Source organism: Diabrotica virgifera, chromosome 1 (assembly GCF_917563875.1).
Source record: "Diabrotica virgifera virgifera chromosome 1, PGI_DIABVI_V3a".
Classification (NCBI taxonomy): Eukaryota; Metazoa; Arthropoda; class Insecta; order Coleoptera; family Chrysomelidae; genus Diabrotica; species Diabrotica virgifera.
In genome coordinates, this window is record NC_065443.1 from 246,127,632 (window position 1) to 246,145,862 (window position 18,231).

Consider the following 18,231-nt stretch of genomic DNA (forward strand, 5'->3'; position numbering starts at 1 on the left):
AGGATCTAGCCATTGCTATTCCTTTATGCAGTGGAGGTTATTGCTTCTCTTATTCTAACGTCACTACTTTCAGCTCGCCCCTTTCAATGCGACGAAGATCCTGGAAGACTTCCATCGCAAATGTGTTGATTGCATCCCAAACTGCCTTAAGATCTAGATCTGTCTCTGGACAGATGTTCTATTTGATAATCGTTTCCAGAGTATATTGCGTAGCAAATTGAAATGGGAACACACGAAGAACACGTGCTCTGAGTTTTCACTGACCCAGAGACAGGACAGGCACTCTGGGAAATCGACATGTTTGAAGCGATAATGATATGCTCGAAAGCAGGCATGTCCGGAGAACATCTGCGTCAGATAGTAGGTGACCTTGCCATGTTTGCGGTTCAGCCAAACATTCACCTGTGGTACAAAGCAATGCGTCCATCTGCCCGTTGTTGCGGAATCCTACTGTAATTGTCATCGACGTATGCTGTTTTACTGTTCTCTTCTTCAAGTTCACCTAGGCACAATGTAGCTGTAGTTGGCTCTCTTTGCCGATAACGACTCTTCCTTTCTTCAGCTAACACTCCAATGGATAGTATTCCGGCTATGATATATATTGCGTTCTAGGTACTGTGCCAACTCAGTAAAGAACCAATCACATGTAAAATAGAAATTGATGGTATCAGTATTGAACAAGTAATGGAAGTAAAATACCTTCGAATTAAATTGTCAAGTTACGGAGACCTGGACAGAGAAGTGAGAAATCAAGTACAAAAAGCAAATAGAGTATTTTATAATACGAGTCCGACATATCAAGCAATGCATCTAGTCCTGATGATCCGTAAATGTATTTCCTACCTCTATAAAAATCCCTGTACACAGTGAAATTAATAAAATAAACTTACCACTAACAAAGGCTTGTAATCTGATGTAAGATCTAAGAGAATAGTAGCCTTCCAAGCGTCTGACTTTCGAATGCAAGTCTCTATTTGATCCAATATTTCGTCAGATTTTCGTTTAAGATACACATTGGATACATACTCAGTCAAAAATGTATACAGATTGGGATTTCTAAAAAATCAACAGTTCATTAATAAAAGAACACTCCTTACACTCTTATTAATACCCCTATAGTGTTTTAAAAGTGAATAATATAAATAACGAGTGATTCATTTAGAGGTACTTTTTTATGGAGATTTGATGCGAGATCGCGCATGAATAGCGTCAAAAATACATTTCGTTTCTGTTCAATATTGTTAGACATTTCAAGATGGAAAGACTTAGCCCGGAACAGCGTCTAGAAATAATTCTGCTGTATTACGAAAATGGGGATTCTGCGAGGAATGTTTCGTGCGCTTAGAGCAACTTATGGTCCCCCTAATCGGCCTACCGAACGCATAATTTGCTTTACAATCAGTAAGTTTGAAACCTAGATTTCAATATTGGATAACACGCGACCAAATAGACCACATCCAGCACGTACTGAAGAAAATAGGGCGCTGGTAGCGGATAGTGTACGCGAAAATAATAAAGAATCGATTCGTCGCCGTTCTCAACAGTTTGGCTTGTCATATGCAATAACTTGGCGTATTTTAAGTAAGGATCTTGGTTTAAAACCATACAAAATTTAATTAGTGCAAGATGTGAAGCAGACCGACCTTCCGAGTCGTCACCGTTTCAGTCGAATGACTCTTGATAAGCTTTTAGAAGATCCACTGTTTTCGAACAAACATTTTGTTTTCAGATGAGGTCCATTTTTGGCTTAATGGGCACGTGAATAAACAAAATGCCCATATTTGGGGTGATGATCACCGAGCAACCCAAAGAGGTTTAAGAGTTGCCATTACGTCCAGAAAAAAACACTGTTTGGTGAGGTTTATGGGCAGGTGGAATCGTCGGTTCATATTACTTTAAAACCGGGGCCGGCCAGAATGTTACTGTGAATGGAGACCGTATCACGCCATGATAACGGTCTATTTGGTAACTGAAATTGAAGCTCGTGGTCTCGACGACATTTGGTTCCAAAAAGATGGCGCCACTTGTCATACAGCTTACTGCGAGAACGATTCGGAGAACAATTAATTTCACGCTTGGATCAGTGAATTGGGCGCCTAGATCCTGTGACATCTCCTCTAGACTTTTTCTCTTCGGGCTACCTAAAGTCCAAAGTCTATATGAATAAACCGGCTACGATTGAGGCATTGGAGGCCAATATTGAGGCCCCTGGAGTCATAGGTCAAATACCATGGACCTATAAACACAGATGGACTCAGCTATTTACATAAAATTGTGAAGCCAAAATTATTTGAATAGGTCACAATCTAAGTACCTTCACATGTTGTCACGTATTTTTATTAAAATTTCTTATTCGCGTATTGCTGAAAATGTTACTCTTTTATGTCGTGTCTACAGATGCTATCAAACTAAAATAATAATTGTTCAGTTATATTAATTTACATATTGAATGGTAATTAAAATATCAAGTGTTCATATCATTGAATAATAGATATCAACCAATTATTGTATATGTAGAAGCATTGAAACTATAAATAAATGGCAACGGTGTTTGCATTTCTGTCTACAAACGTCCATGTCAAATATTCCATGTTTGTTTACTTTTTAAGGTAATTGAGGAAAAGTTGTTTTTCGCTATTTTGGCTATATTCTGAGTGATATTTTGTGAAAAGTGAAATAAACATACATAATAATGGTGCTACAGTGTTGCATTTGCAAAAAAAAACTAAACATTTATATCCGGATCTTTCATTTCATTTGTAAGTACTGTTTATTTTACATTATAGAAGGATGAGGAAGTCTGTTTACATTTTGAAATATGTCTTTCATAGGCGTACCATTGGGTCCTTCATATTAATGTATTGAACAAGATATTAGTTCATTAAATTATATATTTTTAAATTGTAAGTAGACATCATCTGATTTAAAAAGATCTGTTTAGTAGCTTTTTAATTTGATATTTCTCATGCATTCAAATCAATTAGTGAAATGAATAAAAAATTATTTATTTTTCCATTTATAATTTTATTTATAATTAGAAACCAGAAGAAAAACTGGATTTCTAGGATTTGTTGTCTGTAAAGAGAGTCTGAAAGGTCTATATGATACTTATTTGGTGAAAAATTTGAAAAGTATGTTTTAATACATTATCAAATAGCCCAGTCCGGATAGCATTTGACCTTGCATTACGAGCTGCCCCAAATTTTATTTCTCTAATTGTTAGTGGGTGTCAATAGTAGTGTAAATTTAAAATCTCGACTAAATTCCGCCGTTGCGTTCGCCGCCATCTTGATTTTAAACGAGAACCGCTTTTGCTCAATATCTCCGCCATTTTCAACTTTTCGACAAAAAGTGTAGAAACTGAAATTGTCGAAAATGCGATTTTCTATAATTTCGTTTATTATAATTTTTTTCGTGCGGTCGATATTTTCCGAGTTATGGGGGGAAAATAGTGACAGTTTGAGCATAATTAATGAATTATTGGATTATCTCGTTTATTATCGTTTTACAACAAATAAGTACCTATACAAAAATGAGGAGAATTATATTTTGTACGATTTTAATCTCTTTTATTTTTTTGATAAAATCAATATTTAAGGTAGTACGTATCCGGTAAAGGTGCGAGCGTAAGACCTGATTGATTTTATAGCAATTGTTTTTGTTCAATATCTCCGCCATTTTCAACATTTCGACAAAAAGTGTAAGGGCTGAAATTGTTGCAATTACGATTTACTACAACTTTTCGAGAGAACCAGTGGCGGGTCTACGTGGGGGGAAATGAGGAAATTCCCCCAACAGAGCCCAAAATTTAAAAAAAAAAAATGTTGAAATATAAAAATACAGTAGAACCCCGTAAATCCGAACCCCGCGAATCCGAACTTTCGGCAAATCCGAACCAACGGAAAGTGAAAAAATTTAAAGATTCAAGACAAAAACTTAAAAACATGTTTATTATACAGAGTAAAGCCAGAATATTGGACAATGTAGGATTACTAGGACTTTGACATTTAAAATTTCTTAAAAATAAATATTATACTTTAATATATAGGTTTATAAAGTGTTTTAAACACAAACTTACTTTGGTTCTCTCGTAGTCAACTTGAGTCCAAAAATATTGTCCACACTCTTGCGAGAACGTTTGGCTACTCAAAATCACAATGAACGCTTTGAACTACTAGTTAAGGCTAACTTTCGGATAATCCGAACTTTTCGGAATCCGAACAGGCTGTCCCCCCAATTAGTTCGGATTTGCGGGGTTCTACTGTATATTAGCTGACATGAAACTTAAAATATCGACAGGCAACTTCAACCCATAAAACCGGCTAGTTAATAAAATTAAGTGACATTAATGCATATAAGTTATTGTTATTATGTATGTCTCTTATGTACTTACTTTGGTTGGTGTTTCATTGGGAATTTCAAAAACTTTATAAAATATAATTCTCTTTATTTTTGTTTATATACAGTGATGTCGTAAAGTTCATAATAAATGAGACAATTCAATAATTATACTTCCCCTCCGCTTCCACTATTTTTCCCTTTAACTCGGAAAATATTGATCGCATAAAAAAATTGTGAAAAAGAAATTGTAGGAAATTGCATTTTCCAACAATTTTAGTTCCTACCTTTTTGTCGCAAAGTTGAAAATGGCGGAGATATTCAGCAACAACGGTTCTCCTTTAAAATCAATATGGCGGCTAATGCAACCGCGGAATTCAGTCGAGATTTTAAATTTACACTAATATTAATCTCCCCTAAAGGAGAGAATTATAAAATTTGGTGCATCTCGGAAGCAAGATTCAATTCAGTAATTATGCTCCCCCCACCACTTTTTACTATTTTCCCACTTAACTCGGAAAATATCAACCGCATAAAAAAATGTTAAAGAGAAATTGTAGGAAATCATATTTGGAAAATTTTAGTTGAAAATGGCGTAGATATTGAACAAAAACAATTGCTTTTAAATCAATCAGGTCTTACGCTCGCGAGATTACCGCATACGTACTACCTTAAATATTAATTTTAGCAAAAAAAATGAAAGAAATCAAAATTGTTTAGAATTTAATTCTCTCCATTTTTGTATAGGTACATTTTTGTCGTAAAACTAATAATAAACGAGATAATTCGAGATAATAGAAATGATAGAAAATCACATTTTTAACAATTTTGGTTCTCATACTTTTTATCGAAAATTTGAAAATGACGGAGATATTGAGCTAAAACGGTTCTCGTTTAAAATCAAGATGGCGGCTAACGCAACGGCGGAATTTAGTCGAGATTTAAAATTTACACTACTGTTGACCCCCCTAAAGATTAGAAAAATAAAATTTGAGGCAGTTCCTAATGCAAGGTTAGGCTTGTTATTCGTCTAACCCGACTGGACTACAATAAATGTAGGTAGGTACTTTAATTTGACCAATGTATGTTTTTTAATTGATTTGTTTTATCATAGTATTATTTGATACGTATTAAAAAATTAACTTGAGCTTAACTATATTGACATTATATTAATTTTAATAACAAATAAAATTGTTTTTATTTTTTCTATAAAAACGTGATTGTTAATATTTATACTCTGTTTTTTTTAATTAAATTCTTTGAACGTGTTTTTATAAATTATTACTACTTCCAATTATTATTAACGCCTGAATTATTATCCCCACGAGTAATAATTCAAGCACGCTTATGCTCATTGAGGAAGCGTCACATTCTATCGATACCCGTTTTACTCCCCTTTACCCTCTGGCCCAGGAGTACCGAAGCTTCAAAACAGTGTGTATTCAAGGTATGGTATTGCTGAGTCCATCTGTGTTTATACGTCCATGTCAAATACCAATCGAAATGCTCGAACGCGTCATCGAGAATTGGAACTTTAGAATGGATCGTCTTAACTTCAGTCACGGCCAACATTTAAAAGAAATTATCTTTAAGAAGTAATTGTAAAGAATGGTTCTTTTATATGAAGCTAAATATTTTCAATATATTTTCATTGTTTTTTCTTTTTGAAAAATGTACCTCTAAACTCTAAATGAATCACCCATTATAAAGCTTACCCTTGCTTTTTGATGCTTATGGATTGATCTAGTTCGTCTAAAAAACACATAAATGGAATGAAAAGTACTAAAATATTATTTGGATGGGGAGGGCATACAAAAACTTTGCTCTTCTGGACTTGTTTCAACGTACTACTTAAACTTAGAGCACTGGATGAGCCTTCGAATTTGAAAAGTACATTTTTCTTCCTAAAATATAATAAAACTATCAAATATAAAGATATGCACTTGTCAGATAGGCAATGTACCGATCTATTTAATGTATAAAAATTATTTGATATGTAATTTAGTATGTTAAAAATTATAAAAAACAAAGGGTGTCCGATCTAATTGTGTCCTGACTATAATTAATTAATAATTAAAAAAAAACATTTTTTTTATAAATTAAAAAAAAATCGGCCCAAGCAGATATTATTTTAGATTTTTTGGATCATTCGAAACCAAAAAGGTCTTTTGTAATTTTTTTTATTGTTTTCTAGTTTTTTTATTAATGGCTTTGACATAGCCAATTAGCCAGACTATTTGTTTTTTTTTTGTATGATATTACAATAACAATTTTAAGTTAATATCTAAGCCTACTTATTATCTAAATTTACAGGGTGTTATAATATATTAATGGATACATTTTTCAATTTTGTGTGATATTTTTACATTTTTTAATTTTATTATCTAAGCCTATTTAAAATTTAAATTTACAGGACGTTACATATTCGTAAAGACATTGTAACGTCTGCTTATTTTTTGGAAAAAGAATTTCGTTTAAATTGACAGGTAAAGGACAATTTAGATCAATTAACTTTTCATACATTGTTTTCTAGTTAAAAACAATTTAAAACTGAAAAAAGAACGAAAGATGACGATTTTCAAGGCTCAAAAACAAAAGTAAAAAATATTATTTTTGAAATTAGGAAGTATGTGAAGTCAAGTTCAAACTTTATTCTATTAGTTCTTGAAAAGTATTTTGGACTTATTTAATTTTAAAACATGTTTTTTAGTTGTTAATGATCGCCTGTCTTCTCATAAGGGAACTTCCTCATTAACAATTAAAAAATATATTTTAGAATAAAATATGGCAAATATTCTTATCGGGGCCTGATAAAAGAAGGTTTGAACTTGAATTTTAGGTAATTGATGATTACAAAAATAATATTTTTGTGTGTTTGAGCCATAAAAATCGTTATTTTTTGTTTTTTTTTTAGTTTTAAATTATTTATAACTCGAAAACGATCAATTTAAGAGAAAAACTACAAAAGACCTTTTTTGTTTCGAATGATCCAAAAAATCTACAATATTGGGTCTATTGAATAAAAAGAAGTATTTGCTTTTACTTACAATTATTTAAGTATTTACTTAATTGTAATTGAATAAAGTCATTTCTTTAATGCTTTATTTAATTACTATTAAGTAAATACTTAAATACAAGGAAGTAAAAGCAAATACTTCTTTTTATTCAATAAACCCAATATCTGCCCGAGCCGATTTTTTTTTAATTTATGAAAAAACGTAATTTTTTAATTATTAATTATTTATAATCAGGACAAAATTATATCGGGCACCCCTTGTTTTTATAAATTTTAACATACAAAATTACACATCAAATAATTTTTAACCATTAAAGAGATCGGTGAAGGTTATATCGGAGCCTATGGTTTGTTTTTAAACCAAGAGGAGTGATTCAAATTTACCGCGCTGTAATGCTTGTTTGTAATTGGTTCAACCGCAGGCAAGTTTACTCCACTATTATCAAATTTTGACACTAATGACATTTATCAAATTTTGACACTAGTGACATTTCATAGATTTTTTGTGTTTTCTGTGTTATTCCTTTAATTTTTAGATCGTTAGTCTGCTTTTATTGGGACCGTGCAAGTTCGGCAAAGCGACCTCTATTTCTACGCTCTGTACTTTTATTCGCACTTTTAATTATATTGGCCAATTATATTAGTCCTGGTTCTGGATAATTATTGTCAAGGCCATAGTCCAAAAAAATAATAAGAAGAAAAAATAAGATGCAGGTTATGTTATGCAAACGTAAACAATTGTATGTAGTAAATAAAATTAGTTATTAAAATGCAGTACTGCAAGCAAAATACAATTAATTAAATTTACCTTTATATAATAATTGCATATCATATCAATATTGTGGAGCAATATATAATTTTTCTGCTTCAATGACAGAAGGTATGAAATATACGTCAATTTGACAATTTCAATTGACAATATGAATTATTTAAGAGAGTTGCAATATTTCTCCGCGACTCGCGCACGGTCGTTTCTCGTTTCCCTTCCAAGTACTTGCACACCGCGAATATAAAAAGCAGTCGTTTTTAGAACTCTCTAGCGACGTATTAATATAATATAATATTTATGGATTACCGTTGAGGGCCGACATGATCAACCAAAAAAGAAGAATTATTTGGTTATTATTCTAGTGAGTTTCTTGGGTGTGAATCTGTCTTTCTAGTTTACTCCTCCTGGTTAAAAAATAAACTATAGATCCGGATAATACAGGTTATAGATATGTATTATTTGCACATACAATTGACATTCTTCTTCTTCTTCTTTTGCCATCATATCCATGGATGGGTCTTTGCCTGTCTGGCAATGTCCTTTCATTCAGACCTCCCTTGTGCCCTTCTCCTCCATTGTGTTCGGGACTCATAGTTCAGATCTCCAGGCTCAGGTTTTTCATGTTTTTCGTCTTCCTATTGGCTTTCGTTGTAATATTTTCTTTGTTAATTTTGTATCCTCTTGTGTCTTGTAAAGCTTGTACAGTTCGTCTAATATACTTACCATTTCACATCATTATCTACGTCAGAAATCCAAGTTGAAATTGTTCCCCAATTACAAAAAATTCTTGAATTCATTTTAAATCAAATATATCACATAATTTTCGAGGAAGTGGATTATACAACAAAACAAATTAATATTCAATGTAAATAAATAAAAACTTTTGAAATAGAAAAACAAAAATTAAGTTATAATCTTACGTTAAAGTAAATAATAAAAACAGTAAATATAATAAAACAAATATATAGTAAAGAATAAAACAAATATGAAGTGTCATCACCGCAACTGTCAAATAAATGTTACCAATTCATGCCAAAATATTAGGCTATTGATTATGTTCAAAATAAGAGAGCTAAAAGGAACTACAACGTTAACGGGATTTTATTGTCTCATATGGTCAATTTACCTCTAAATTAGAAAAACCGTGGAGTGCTACCATGTAAATGGGTGCGTTTTTGAGAAAGGGGTGAATTATTCCCTACGCACGGGGTGAATTAGGGTGAGTTCTATTCACTTTTGGTACAAACACTTCTACAGGAAAATTGTTCCAGGTTAAATTTACTATCGAAATATCATATTTTAAAGTCAAAAATATTTACTTTTTACAAAAATATATTCAAAAGAAAAGCAAGAAAAAAACACGAAAGAACGCAATTTTGTTTTTTGCCCCATAACTTTTTTCCACAGGGATATAGGTATAGGCATTGCTTCAGCGAAAAATAACTTATATCCTTCCTCTTTAAAATGACGTTTGGTAGGATTCTCTAGGATTTATAATTTTCGAAATAGGATTTTTCAAAGTTCACCACTCAGAGCGGTTTTGGGACATTTTCCTTGTTACTTCGCAAACACCCGTGTTGAGCTGGCCCCGCCCACTTGCAAAAATTAAAAAACAAATTGTCTTGATTTATGAGCTGTTTATGAGCTTTATGAGTAGAAGGATGGAAGTTTTTTTTTCTCTGAAGCAATGCCTATACCTATATCGCCGTGGAAAAAAGTTATGGTACAGGAAACAAAAATGCTACCTTTCGTGTATTTTTCTTGCTTTTATTTTGAATATATTTTTGTAAAAAAAATATTTTTGACTTTAAAATATGATATTTCGATAGTAAATTTAACCTGGAAAATTTTTCCTGTAGACGTGTTTGTACCAAACGTGCATAGAAATCACCCTAATTCGCCCGGTGCCTAGGGACTAATTCACCTCTTTCTCAAAAACGCACCCCTTTAAATGGTAGCACTCTGCGGTTTTTTCATATTTAGAGGTCTAGTGACTATATGAAATAATAAAACCCCGTCAACGTTGTAGTTCCTTTCCCAAATACGTAATCAATAGCCTAATATCACCTTCGTTCGATTACAGTTACAGTGTGTTCCGAACAAATGTGCTTCATAAAAACGCTTTATAATCCATTTATACAAATTAAATGAAACATATTATTGTATATGTATTTCTTTAAGTTAACATTAATAGAAATCTTCAAATATTTTGATAATCACCTATTACATTCTCGCAGTATTCTAACAATTACAGATTACACCAGAAAGAATTTTGTATACTACATATAGCAATGTAATTGGCCTATTATGGCAATTTCTATTATCTCCTTTATTATATAAGGACTGTATAAAGCCAACTGTTCATTCCACCGACATTTGCTCCCTGGTCCAGATTAATACTACTAGATAATGAATTCTTCCCGAGTCCGGATCCTCCATGTTTTAATAATTATGTCGAAATTTCGTCCATCTTTGGCGCTTTATTATTTTTTAGTTTTGATCTGAACCACTTCTTCATAACTCGGATTTCCAATGTGCTGCTCCGCTGTATAATATGCTGTATAGTTTTTTTTGTAAGCATTTATTAACAATCAGAATTACATATTCTGATATGTATATATTTAATATAATTACATATGCTGTATAGTTGTGTTCATTTTCATCGTCTGCGTTTAAGTTTTCTTTGAAGTATTCTTTCCATCTTTGTTTGCTTTAATTTTCGGTTTTCGTGTCTGTTTTTATGCTCTAGGATTTCTTGTACTTGGTTTTGCAAAGTCTCTCTTGTTTTTCTTCTGCATATTCTAGTCGCTTGTATTCTCTTTTCGTTATAAATGTTCAATAGGCATTAACTGGTAAAACATAGATATAAAGACTTGAATGTGATACACTAAAGAAACACTTACGTTGCCTGTTTTCGTCTTGAAAAATATGAAGATATATCGTTAACATTATTCATATCACTAAGTTGCATATCACTTGACATATACTGGATGTCTAAATAGTCCGACACAAATGATTGCATCTAAAAAATAATAAAAAGTAAACTATATAGCTATATCAATACCTAAAATCCTGGAATTTTAAGAAACAAAGATTCTTACCACAACTTGAACCTGTGACCAGAAATACACGGTGTCATAAGAATTTATTTCCAGTTTGTGTGCCTTCTTGGCCTGTTCTACGCAAGTCATGAATACATAATGTGAATCGGCTACTTCTTTGTATTGCTCAAACAAGATTTGTACCAGTTCTTTTAAAATTAGTCTTTGGTCACCTACATCTACTAAGTTTTTAATATTGTTAGTTGTTCTTTCGACAATTTGTGTTAGAGAGAGTTGCATTTCTTGCATTACTTCCTACAAAAAAGATAGATTAAAAAAGTCAAACAACTGAAGACAGAAAATGTATCTACTATCTCCTATTTCGAATTTGCTCACTCTTTATAATCATAATTTATATAAAGTATGTCTCAAAGTATGACATTAATGATACACAATTTGGATTTCGCAAAGGCTAAGGAACGCGTGAAGTTCTTTTCTCACTTAATATCCTAATACAAAGATGCCTAGACGTAAATCAAGACATATATCTGTGTTTTATTGACTATAGCAAAGCTTTCGATAACACAGAACATGAACAATAATTAATGAATGTCAGGCAATCAAAGAAGATAGACTACAGTTTACAATAACCTCAGGATCATATCTAATTTATACTATAAGCAGCAACCAAAAGTATTTGTTAACCAACAACTGTCAGAGAAAATTGAAATTAGCCGTGAGGTGAGACAGGGAAAATCTCTTGAGGGTGAACAGCTGGAATAAAGGTATATGAAGTTCCCATTAACATTAGACATGCGGATAACACTGTCATCAAACTGGTAAACAGAATAGATGTGTATAGCCAACAATACGGTCTAACAATGAACATCAAGAAGACAAAATTTATGAGAATATCTAACACGCAAAGAAATAACGAGAATCTCCTCATAAACGGAACCAATGTCGAACGAGTAGACCAATATGTATATTTTGGAACAATGATCAACTCCACAAATGATTACTTTCAGAAAATTAAAATTAGAATAGAAAAGTGCTTTGCACAAGAAATCTGAAGTTAGAGCTAAGAGTAAGGTTGGCTAGGTGCTACGTTTTCTCGACTTTTTTTTACGGAATGGAAGCTTGAACCTTGAATGCGGCATCAATGAAAAAACTAGAATCATTCGAGTTGTCGGTGTATAGAAGAATTAAAAAAATTGAAGAAAAAGATCTTCTGTGTAAAAGGTATATTTATTTGAAAACCCCAATAAAGGGCCACATTAAAAAACAGAACGTTTTCGCTCTAAAGAGAGCATCATCAGTGTTCTAAGCCTAAAATAAGTATGTATAACCATAATAATTAGTGAAGACAAGAGTAAAAAATTTAAAGGTCGACCAAGATAAAAAATTAGGTTATACTCACAAGCTCTACATGCTAAGCCACCAAAAATATTAAAATGCCGACTAAAAGCCTTACATTGGCGTGTTATATATTAAACCCTGGCGATGGGTGAAATTTAAAAAAGGTATACCTAAAAGCATCATATGACTATACCACGAGCATGTGGGTGGTTGAGTTGATTTCTCTGTCTTCACAAAGAGAAAGGTGAAAGCCAACTGATTACAGGTGACAGGTGTGAAAGCGATTCTGACTAATGACAGTACGAGACAGACAGTGTAACATGAAGTTTTAGTTAGGTACACTAACCACTAGTTATAAAAATTATTATTTGTGGTAAAATTCAATAATAACAACAAACACCGTGTGCTGGTACACAAGATGACAAGTATTCCTTATTAAGCTAACAAGAATAATATACGGAGTGAAAATAACGTTATTTAAAACCAATTGTCGACGGGGTTCAAATAAGTGTATTACTAAGGATAGGCAACCAACCATACATGCGATATATTTTAAAAATAAAGATATTATTTTGTTTCACTAGTTATAAAAAGAATAATTTGCCCATATGATCAAATGCATTTAGGGCAGAGAAAATAAGTAGATTTTTTTAAACTATTAAACATGATGAGGGCAATGTCAAGGTTGAAGTTTATATTCCTATAAGTAGTTATTTGACCTCCAACACAAAGATGATTGATGTACCTAGCTGAATGAAATGAGAAAGTCAACAAAGGTATGACTAGTGGTAGAACTATGAGGCAGGGAGCTCCGTATGCCTGATATTTTAATGTTGATATGGAGGATGAATTAATGTAACTGAAATTCGTACTATAGTAAAGTATATGGGGTATGTAAGGGGTTACTCAACACTGATTAGGAATAATAGTTGTTACAAAAGGTTTAGAAAAATTAATCTGTCCTTATATGTGTATATCTAGGACAATGAAAAATTAAGTATGATTTTCTAAGTTACTACCTTTATGGAGAAAATAAAGAAAGAGGGTGTTGAGTAAAAGTTGTTTCAAAATTTTTTTTCTAAAATATTAAAAGTTAAAAATTAGATTGATGAAAAATAATTAAATGCAAGTGAGTTGTGGAATAAGTAAATATCAGACAGCAGAGTGATTGAGACTGATGATTGAATGAGAAACTGAGAGCCACGGGAGTCGGACCACCACAATCTATCAAAAGATGAGGATGATAGGCGGGAAGATAAGATAGATAGGTGTAAATGTGTGAATTGAAATGTGGATTGAATCAGTAGAGGGTATTGTTGATGTTAATGAAATGAATGTTGTGTAGTGTTGGTTGGAAACTAGATGAAGACCCGTATAAATAGATGAAGTTAGAGAATAGTGAGAGGATATATTGATATAGTTGTGTATGAATTGTGGCAGATAGGATGTTTACAAATAAATGAGATTAAACGATATTTGAAGAATTTTAACGAAAGGTTGGTATAAATCGAGTAGTGAATAGAAGTAACGTTGAACGAAGTGAACGATAGATATTAAATATTGTAGCTAAAAAAGTATAGAGGAGAAAAACAAAGAGTAATTTATGAAAAAATTTAAAGACACATGACGATTAACACAATTAGGGCTTCTTTGTTTTTCTTTAACTATTTCCAAGTGATCATAAAGGTCCAACCGTAGAAAGTTTTTTTGGGGAATGTTATGAATTAAAGATACGTTATCCAGGATACTAAGAGTGTGGTTGTTTTGTTTAAGATGTTGAGAAAAAGTTGATGTATTCTCTCTTTTTGTGAGTTCGAGTGAACGGGAGGCAAGTGACCTACAAGTTCTTCCTATATACGTGGCGTCACAATCAGAACATTGTAGTTTATAGACTCCACTACGATTCATGTAGTTGATAGGGTCTTTAGAGTTGGAGAGACATGACCTAGATTGCTTTGAACTTTAAAGGAAATTTGGATGTTGTCAACAGATATTTTAATAATATCTCTAATATCTCCGGACAGACGCTCTTGGTGATATGGCAGAGAAGTATAAATAGGTCTGGTGGTCGAATCTCTGGGGAACGCAGCCTCTCTCAAGACTCTGAAATTTCTCTTACGGATAAGTTTAGCTATGATGTTGGGGTCATAACCGTTGTTGAAGGCTATTTGTTTCAGGATGTTTAATTCTTTATTCTAATTTTTTTGTGATAGGGGGGTGGTTTCTAGACGGTGTATATAACTGTGGAACGCTGAATATTTGTGTGAAATGGGGTGGTTGGATGAGAAGGGTATGACATGATCAGTCTGCGTTGGTTTCCTATAGATACTGAAGTCGAAATGGTCGTTTAATCTGGTGATGGTAAGGTCAAAAAAATTAATTGATTGGGATGACTCAAGTTCCTTATGAATAGAAGAATTCTGAAAATATCATGGACGAACATGTCACAAACAAAAAGGTTCTGAGAAAGTTGAATAAAGAAACCGAAGTCTTGAATACAATCAAAAGCAGAAAATGTGAATATCTCAGACATATTACACGTGGAGAGTGATACAACTTGCTCCAGCTTCCAACTCATTATGCAGGGAGAGATCTAAGGAAAAAGAAGCATAGGGAGACATAGACTATCATGGCTGCGCAACCTGAGAGAATGGTACGGATGTACATCACATGAACTTTTTACAGCAGCCGTCTCTAAAGTCTGAATAGCTGTGATGATTCCCTACCTCAGGCGCAGAGATGGCACTTGAAGAAGAAGAAATATAACTTACCTTAACAGCATATGGCAACTTATCTAATAAACACAGACTTTTAACAAGTATGGCAATAAAATTACTACGATTTTCTTCTGGGTTTACTATTTCTAATTTTTCTTCCACATGGAAATCTTCACCGAATATAGACTTCTTTTCATTGCTAAAATCAAAATACAAAAAATAAAGCAATAAAGAAGATGCATATACTTGAATTAGAGTAGATATGTTTTTTTACTACAAAAAGATGCTTATTTGCGTCATTAACACTAGTCAATTGGATTTTTAAAATAATCACATTCACAGTGTATATATAAACTGTGACGTAACCTGATTTTTGTAGTAAAAAAACTATATAATTGTGTTCAATATCAAATATTCATAATTCATATCCGATATTAAACAGAATATTTTTATCACCCCGTAGATCGCATGAAATAATTTGTTATCATATTTAAACATGTGCGGGCTATTTAATTTGTTTAATTGTTGCAATTTATAAACAATATTTTGGCAATGGACATTAATTTAGCTGACTAAGTAAAAACCTTTGTTCTTTTGGTCGTGTGGGCTATGACCCAATTCATGTTGCCAACAAGAGAGAAGATACATTTAAATTCATTCACAAGAGTCAACTCCACCAGGCAAGATGTGCCTTTAAATTCACTCCTTCGAGTCACTTACGGGCTCCCGTTAGAGTGTGGTAGTGCATTAGACAAATTGACAAAACCAAAATGTGAACACCAAAATTTATTGCTGTGATGTAAACTTTCACATCATAGTTGCTCATCGCATTCATATTTTCAAGCTCTTAAAAATGATTGTCAATTATTTTTTACAAAAACGCTGCAGCATTTTTCTGAAACTCAAACGACGAGGGCTATAGGTAAGTACATGATAACCCTATGTTAGTGTCAAATGAAGATGAAGATACTCTATATTCAAAAAAAAGTAGCGAATATATAGAAAAGAACAGGAAATTTAAAAAAATCGATTGACACTCAGGTAAGTATAGTCTTAAAATGAGTTGGGTCTATATTGAGACCATAAACTATGTCAATTGAGGTAGGCTGTTGCCATGATAGTAGGACATACTTTTTGAAACATTAAAACTTTTGTGTATTGTTTAAGAAAAATAAATAAAATCATTTTAGGGATTTTATTTTAAGGGGGTAGGCGCAAAATCTTGGTCCAATGATAATTAAATGCATTCATTTTTTTCGAATCCTGAGAAAACTAATATATATTATTGAAAAATTTAAACGCAGAATGAAAGAATATATTTTATTACCGAGGGTCGAAAGTTCCTTAGAATAAACAAAAAGTTTCTTTTGAATGAAATATCTGAAATTAAAAATCACACTAAATTTTCTTTTTTTTTTCACCCTTGTAACTTAATAAAATAAACACTATAGAAGTTTTCAGGGACTTTCGGCCCTGGATAATAATGTAATCTTTCATTCTGCGTTTAAATTTTTCAAAAATACTTAGTTTTCTCAGGATTCGAAAAAAATGAATGCATTTAAATAGCATTGGACCAAGACTTTGCGCCTACCCCCTTAATTAGAAAGGATAGAAATGATGCTGTAGAATTTTTGCCATTCTAATACAATACAAAAAAATGTTTGTAAAGAAAGAGTGTGATATGAAAATTAAAGGTGGCAATTTAGAGATCACTTTCTATCGGTATATAGAGCTAATATTATTTTTATCCAAAGTTGCACACAATTAGCAAAAGATATTTTCCCAACTAAACCATCTTCTTACTATTGGTGATGACCCCAATGACCCCAACTTGATGATGCAACAGTGTTACAGGTTACATGACAGCAAAAAGATTTCTTTGAGTTTGTGCCATAATTCAGCAATAATAATGAACTGAAATTATTTTAACCCATTTGCGGACATGACTGCATAAGCAGACACTTACAAAGGAAAATTACTGTCTGCATACGCAGTCGTGTATGTGAATGGGTTAAAAATCAATACTGAGCAAGTAATCAATGCATGCAAGATAGAATTTTAAAGTATAGAACAATACATACCCAGAATTATCATTATTGAATAAATTTTTGGATATTGAAGACTTCTTTCTACCAGATCTTCTAAGTTCTATGCTTCTTTGCAAAGGGGAATTTGAGAAAAATCCATCCTGAGCTGAATTTTGTCTTCTTAAAGCTAGAATATGTTGGGCAGGTTTGACATAAAGATGCTGTTTTAGTTCTGAGAGCAACTGAAGATGCAATTGCTAAAAAACAAGGATATTGAGTAATCAAACAATTTTATAAAAAAAATAATTTATGAAAAAATATTTAGTTGTAGTGTTTGTTATAATTATTATTTAATAATCCTTGATTCTTGAATGGCTTACCTCTTTCTTCTGTTCCAATTCTTGTCCTAGTTCTTTCAAACTTTCCACACCTTCCAAAGTTCCTCTTCCAAGATTAACTGCTTCTACTAGTAGGTTAGTAGCATGTAAGTATTGTTTCCTAGCCATATATGCTGATAGTCGATTTGGAACTTCATTCATTTTTTGACTAAAAAAAAAGTGAAAGTCCTTTATTTAATTGTGCAATGGCGAAATATGAAATCATAGAAAACGCCAATAAATTTTTAAGCAATTGATATGTTAATGTTAAGATGTTAAAACTTCAATTATTTAGTGAAATATTATACTACTAATAGAAATAAAATAAAACATCTGAAAATAATAATTAGGCGTGCAAAATATGGTGGAGAACAGTATTATCTTCCATGGAATAGCTAAGAAGAAATAATTTTTAGTTTTTTTTTATTTAGCTAATGCCTCGACAACTAATGGCCATTGGCATGGTAGGTACGGAGGTACCTAGTGTCATGGGTAGTGTGTGTTGAGTAAGTGTCTTGTTACTTTGCAAAGTCAACGCCATTGTCTTTGCAAAGAGACGCTAATTGTATCCGAACGTCTGCGGTCCC

The 18,231-nt window shown here is 32.3% G+C and overlaps 1 protein-coding gene across 1 annotated transcript in view; it reads right to left on the reverse strand.

The window, feature by feature from the left end:
- The window catches only part of LOC114346913 (exocyst complex component 4), a 61,966-nt gene that overhangs the window by 26,532 nt on the left and 17,203 nt on the right, over positions 1–18,231 (reverse strand). Inside the window, exons 4-10 of the mRNA XM_028297681.2 lie at positions 17,648–17,813; positions 17,322–17,524; positions 15,295–15,439; positions 11,225–11,479; positions 11,027–11,145; positions 6,054–6,242; positions 891–1,056 (exon numbers count right to left, since the gene is read on the reverse strand). Of these exons, the coding sequence (XP_028153482.2) occupies positions 891–1,056; positions 6,054–6,242; positions 11,027–11,145; positions 11,225–11,479; positions 15,295–15,439; positions 17,322–17,524; positions 17,648–17,813 (1,243 nt within the window). The remainder of the gene's footprint in view (positions 1–890; positions 1,057–6,053; positions 6,243–11,026; positions 11,146–11,224; positions 11,480–15,294; positions 15,440–17,321; positions 17,525–17,647; positions 17,814–18,231) is intronic.